This window comes from Cucurbita moschata, unplaced genomic scaffold (genome assembly GCF_002738365.1).
Source record: "Cucurbita moschata cultivar Rifu unplaced genomic scaffold, Cmos_1.0 Cmo_Scf00022, whole genome shotgun sequence".
Classification (NCBI taxonomy): Eukaryota; Viridiplantae; Streptophyta; class Magnoliopsida; order Cucurbitales; family Cucurbitaceae; genus Cucurbita; species Cucurbita moschata.
The window spans coordinates 2,566,286-2,572,818 of record NW_019268538.1 but is presented as its reverse complement, the minus strand read 5'-3'; the positions used below and the strand labels follow the sequence as shown (position 1 = coordinate 2,572,818).

General features: G+C 36.7%; 1 protein-coding gene across 2 annotated transcripts in view; it reads left to right on the top strand.

Annotated features, from left to right (window-relative positions):
• The window catches only part of LOC111459280 (replication factor C subunit 1), a 15,508-nt gene that overhangs the window by 1,666 nt on the left and 7,309 nt on the right, over positions 1-6,533 (top strand). For both annotated transcript variants that reach the window (XM_023102101.1, XM_023102100.1), the window contains exons 4-12: positions 2,859-3,374; positions 3,471-3,538; positions 3,897-3,972; positions 4,093-4,154; positions 4,253-4,398; positions 5,250-5,380; positions 5,509-5,697; positions 5,797-5,918; positions 6,028-6,235. In XM_023102101.1, coding sequence (XP_022957869.1) covers positions 2,859-3,374; positions 3,471-3,538; positions 3,897-3,972; positions 4,093-4,154; positions 4,253-4,398; positions 5,250-5,380; positions 5,509-5,697; positions 5,797-5,918; positions 6,028-6,235 — 1,518 coding nt within the window. The remainder of the gene's footprint in view (positions 1-2,858; positions 3,375-3,470; positions 3,539-3,896; positions 3,973-4,092; positions 4,155-4,252; positions 4,399-5,249; positions 5,381-5,508; positions 5,698-5,796; positions 5,919-6,027; positions 6,236-6,533) is intronic.

Below are 6,533 nucleotides of genomic sequence, written 5' to 3'. Positions count from 1 at the left end.
AAAAAAAAAAAAAAAAAAAAAAAAAAAAAAAAAAAAAAAAAAAAAAAAAAAAAAAAAAAAAAAAAAAAAAAAAAAGTCAGAATAGGGAAACTATTGGTATTATGGCTGGTAAATAGAAAGGATGCACTTCAGTATGAATACAAGCAGCTAGATATGTTAGAAGAAAAGATGGCATGCTACAGGTGGACTTCACCTAGGTATTACATCCTCGAAGTAGAGGTGGTTTTGATGAGGGATGATGAATATTGGAGACAGAATTCTGGAAATAAATGCTCGAAGAGGGTTAGAACCTACCTTTTCATGTAGAGTTGTTGATGCTAGGAAGGCACAGTAGACCATATCAATGGAAATTTAGGATGTTGATGATTGGAGTCTTGTTGCCAACCTGGAGGCATTGAATTTGAGGCTATTTATTTGGTTTCTTCAACAAGGTATTTTAACAAGAAAGTGGGAGAACATTGGCTTTCTCATACTAAGGGAGTGAAACCGTACTAGATTCTGGAAAAAATGGCAGAGTTATTTTTAGATTCAAATTTGAGAAAGCTGATGATCATGTAGGTTGGAACTTTGGTAAGGTTCTCGAGAAGAAAGGTTTTGGTTACAAATGATGATCGTGGATTTGAAGTTGCTTTAGTCCAGTATTCTGTCCTCATTAATGGTAACCCCAAAGAGAGGATTCAAGCTAGGGTCTTAGACAAGGGGGCCCTTTTTCTCCTTCTTGTTTGTACTGGTGGGGGAGTTGAAGGGGATATTATTGAGGGTTTTGAAGTGGGCTTGGAAAAAGTTTCCGTCTCATCTTTAATTTTCTGATGATACCATTTTCTTTTGCTCCGGTAAGTAGGATTCTTTCCTTATTCTATTCCACATTCATAGTTTCTTCGAGGACTTATTTGGGTTTAAAATCAATAGGCGCAAGTGTCAAATCTTGGCTTTAATTGTGACACTGTGAAAGTGGATAAATGGGCAAACATGGTGGGCTATGAGGTTGGTTCCTTCCCTAATTTATTTAGGGCTTCCTCTTGGCGATAATTCAAGAACTATTCTCTTTTGGGAACCTGTCTTAGAGAAGGTTCGTAAATGACTTTTAACTTGGAAAATGTTTTTTCACGGAGGATGGAAGATTGACCCTCATTCACTCCGTCCTTAGTGACATCCCTATTTACGTTGTCTCCCTCTTCGAAGCTCCTAGGGATGCTTGCAATTCTTGAAAGAAGGGGAAAGGCGCGCACCTAGTGAGTTGGGAAATGGTGTGGAGGCTTGTGAACCTTGGGGGTTAAAGTTGGGAAATTTACAAACTTGTAAAAGAGCCTTACTGGTTAAATGACTTTGGTGGTTCCCTCTTGAGTTTGATACTCTTTGGCATAGGATTATTGTGAGTAAATACAATCCTCATCATTTCGAGTTGGGTCGGGTGATTTCAAAGGCGCTTATAGAAATCCTTGGAAACACATCTCTATTGAGCCCCTATTTTTCTTCCATGGTCCAACGTTCTGTGGGTAATGGGAGGGATACTTATTTCTGGGAGAATAAGTGGGTGGAAGATAGTTCCCTATGCTCTCTACTCTCCCGCTTATGTTATCTACTCTCCTTGAAAATGTGTTTTGTGCCTAGTATCTTTAAAGTCCTTGGGGAGCTATTCTTGTCTTTGATTTTTGTTGTCTACTTTCCGATAGGGAGACTATGAATATCTTGGCTAATCTATCTTTGATAGTGGGGGTTGACCTTGGACCGAAGATAAGAGATGTTTGCTTTTGGTGTTCAAACCCACTAAGGGCTTTTATTATAACTTGTTCTTTTAGTGGTTGCTAAATCACTGTCTGGTGAGTGGGTTTTTTAGTGTTTGTGGAAGGTGAAAATTCTAAAGAAGATTCAATTTTTATGTCTGGCAAGTTATCCACATAAAGATTAATACTTTTGATAGGCTTTTTTAGAAAGGTGCGTTGAATGTTTGAGTTGTTTTGTTACATTCTTTGTCGAAAGGTAAATAAGTATCTCGATCACTTGCTTTGGGGGTTTGATTTTGCTTGTTCCGTATGGTATCTCTTTTTTGACGTGTTTAACTTTCAGTTTGCCAGACACAAAAGTTGCTGGGAGATGATTGAGAAGTTCCTTCTCCATCCACCTTTTTGTTAGAAGGGGAGGCTTTTGTGGCATGCAGGGATTTGTGTTGTTTTATGGAGTGAGGAATAATAGAATCTTTAATGGGACCAAGGGAGCCCATAGTGAGACAAGGTTCTATGTTTTCCTTTGAGTGTCGGTTTCTAAAATCTTTTGTAGTGATCCACTTGGTCTTATTTTACTCGATTTGGAACTCCTTTCTTTTGTTGGGTTCCATTTGTGGGCTTGGTTTTTTGGATGTCCTTGTATTTTTTTCTATGAAAGCTTGGTTTCTTATATAATAAAAGATTTTCAGATGGATTGACTCTTTGGTTTTATGAAAATGCTAATTTTCATTGTTTTTTTATAGGTAACTATTTCATCATTGCATAAAATTTATGAAAAACGGAGAAAGGAGCCCCAATCCAAAGGAGTAACAATAACCTATTCTAATTGTACAAAAGTGTTCATTGAGTTCTTTGAACTCGTTGCTTTCAAATTTTCATAAATCCTATTTTTTTCGCACTTGTTTTTGTTTCTTGACTGGTCATGATGTATCTGGACTTCATTGGAATGGATTTTGTATGAATAGGCAGGCCTACTTTTACTGTACATGTTTCTCTTTCATTTCCCATGTGAGTAAGAGTTCAAAATGCCTTGGGAAAGATAATGCCTTGTGCAGTTAGATTTGTAATGTCTGTGTGTTAATTCTTGTTATGCTACTGTGATAACTTATTTGTTTGCTAACTAATGATCTGTAGGAGCTAAGTGGTGGAGGAAGTACTGGCAGAAGGATAACTAGCAAGTATTTTGCCTCAGAAAAGCAGAAGTCTAAGGATACAACAGAAACAGAGGAACTCCCGATCAAACGAAAGTCTCCACAGGATGCTAAGGAGTCACCAGCCAAAAGAAAGTCCCAAAAGGATAGTAAGGAATCATTGAAAGTTCCACCCCTACAAAAATTAAACAAAATTGATGACAATGATGATGATGATGCTGTTATTTCAAGTTCTAGAAAGAACTTGTCTGATGTCACTCCCAATAAAAAGTTGAAGAGTGGTTCTGGAAAGGGAATTACACAGAAACCGGTAAAAATTGAAGAGAGTGATGATGAGGAAGCTGAGGGCACTGAGTCTTCTCGGAAGCAGCCTAGTGGAAGGGGTAGGGGGGGAAGAGGTTCATCTGCTGCAACCGTTGGTGGTAGAGGCAGAGGTGGTGGGCGGGGTGGATTTATGAATTTTGGGGAAAGGAAAGATCCTCCACACAAAGGAGAAAAGGTGAAAATGTTTTGAAAATATTTGGACCGATTAAAGATCCCTGCAGCTATGTGCATTGTTGTCATATAGTGTTTTATTTTCTTCCTTGTTTCTCAGGAAGTCCCAGAAGGAGCTCCTGACTGTTTAGCCGGTTTAACTTTTGTAATCAGTGGAACCCTTGACAGGTTATTCCTCTGATTTTCTCAGTTACTATTATTGGACAAGGAATTGTGAAGCATACTGTTGAACTTCATTCTTTTATTTAACCAAAATGTAGATGCAACGATTTAAAATTTTTTTTTTTAAAATGTGGAATGCATCATTGTTCTCTTAAACTTTTTTAATTACTCATTCTCTTTCTTTTGATAGGAATTCATGATTCATGCTATTTGGTCACATTTTTAGACTTTTATATTTGTATTAGTATATCATGTTGCCTCCATCATGAAGTGTGCTCCCCTTTCTCAACATCTTTTGTGTTTCATGGTATTGTTGTACATCTTATAACCATTGAAGTGAAAATTGTTGTGGTCCATATTACAGTTTGGAACGAGAAGAAGCAGAAGATTTGATTAAACGCCATGGTGGTAGAATAACTGGATCCATCAGCAAAAAAACAGTAATTCCTCATTATACTTATTTTACTTGAAAAATAAAAAAGTCCTTGCACACTTTTTATGATTTGGTTGGCCATTCACTATTCCTTGGGGAGGCAAATTACATATCTGTACGTCTGCAGAATTATCTACTATGTGATGAAGATATTGGTGGCCGAAAATCTTCCAAAGCGAAAGAGCTGGGGTATTTTTCCTTTTGGTTTATAATTGAAATGGAATGCTCTCATCCTGTATCTTCATTTACGTCTTTCTAATTTTCATTTTGCTTTCTCTCTCATGTAGAACTGCTTTTCTCACTGAGGATGGCTTATTTGACATTATCCGTGCATCAGGCACAAAAGCTCCTCCAAGGCAAGATTCTAAAAAATCTGTGGTTAAGTCCGTGGAATCTCCAACTGGGAAAAGTTCCCTGAAAGTACAAGCAAAGAGTAAGTTGCCAATAATTTTGGCTCTTGCTCAATTTATCTAACTGAAATACCGAAGAAACTACAACTGTTGTTGACGAACTTTTGACAATCATTTATTTAGTGAGGGGAAACATCTAGTGTTAGTTTCCCTTATTTCTGTTTAGGTGATTCATCATTTATTTTTGCAATCATCTTTCTGGACATTAACCGGTGAAATGACTCTCCTTTGTTTTCTGAGACCATGCCAACCTTTTTCTCTTTACATACATTAACTTGATTGTCTGAATTCTGATCAGATTTATATTGAGCATCTCTTGTGGTACCATAGTTATCATTTCCATTAGTAGCTATCTGCATGTTTCATGTTAAAAGAAGTGGCAATATTGGCTTAATTGTTCCTGCCATTTTTTTCATGCATTTATATCTTCTCCAAATTCTTTGATATATTCTCTACATATGTAAATTGCAAGGCCAGAGGGTCTTTATAAGGAAAATGCAAGATTCTTTAGCCGTGAATAACATATCATATTTCTCGCCCTTAATTGCTTGTATATTGTTAGAAAAGTTTGTATATTCATTGTAAGTAGATTTCTAGATTTAACTATTTACTGTCAATGATCCATGACTAAAACTTTCTCAGTATTCTTGTACCTATGTTTTCTTTTGTTCCCTCAAACTTCAATGAGAACTATTCCATTTATGCTAAATCTGTCAATGGTAGCTGAGCCACTGACATTCCTTGACTTCATTCATTCCTAGGATAGGAAGAATTTGTGGGCCTTCACTGGAATGCATTTGATCTGCTGCAGTTTTTATATTTGTTGTAATGTTGATAAGTGGTCTATTCTAGTGACAAGAGTTCCTTGATGCAGCGTGCAAAGATTTGTCTGCTGGTGCTTCACCTGCTAAGCAAAAACGCCGAACAGTTGAATTTTCTTCCCTAACATGGACAGAAAAATATAAGCCAAAGGTTCCAAATGACATTATAGGGAATCAGTCGCTGGTATCTCAATCTCTCTCTCTCTCTCTCTCTCTCTCTTTCTTTTTACATATTGTTTTTTCAGTTTGTTTGTGCGCAAATCAAATATTAATGTCTTTGCAACTACAATTTGTTGCATTTTACAATTGTAGGTCAAACAACTTCATGATTGGTTGGCACATTGGAACGAGAACTTCCTTGATGGTGGAAGCAAAAAGAAGGGTAAAAAGCTCAATGATTCTGGTGCCAAAAAAGCAATCTTGTTATGTGGAGGTCCAGGCATAGGTAAAACTACATCGGCTAAGTTGGTCAGCCAGATGCTTGGTTACGAGGCTATAGAGGTACTTCATTTGTTTTAAACTACTTGTTGGGGAGCATTTGGATTATTTATTCATGGTAAGAATTCCCAATGCAACTCTCCTAACTTGTGCCAACTCTAGGTAAATGCCAGTGACAATCGGGGTAAATCAGACGCAAAAATTCAGAAGGGAATCAGTGGAAGCAATGCAAATACTATAAAGGAGCTTATCAGCAATTCATCTTTGCATTTCAGAACGGATCAGTTAGTTTGCATTTCCTGAACTCATTGTATTAAGTTAATATCACAGGTTTGTGTTCAGTATTTGGAACCTAACAACTTATGGTGGGATAATAGTTAAGTTAAATTACAGGCCAAAACGTCCCAAAACTGTGTTGATTATGGATGAAGTAGATGGAATGTCTGCTGGAGATAGGGGTGGAGTCGCTGATCTTATTGCAAGCATTAAAAGCTCCAAAATTCCAATTATCTGCATCTGTAATGACCGCTACAGCCAGAAGTTGAAAAGCCTTGTGAACTATTGTCTGATTCTCAGTTTTAGAAAACCTACAAAACAACAGGTTTTATGAAGATCTTTCATGTTTTATTATCTATTACTCCTCCCTCGTTCGTGGGTGACATCCTGTGTTTGAATTAAAGAACGACTCTGCATCATCAATTTCTCTGTTGTATTTTTCTGAGTTGCCCCAAAATATTGCAATAATTCACCCGTAAATAAACTTTCTTCTAATGTTACAAAGACGTTTTCATTAAATTGGATTGGTGACTTTAAAAAAAAAAAAAAAATTCATGTTTGGTCAGTAGTAAGTAGCTGTCTCATATACTTGCCTCTGCATGTTTTTTTTTTTTTTTTTTTTT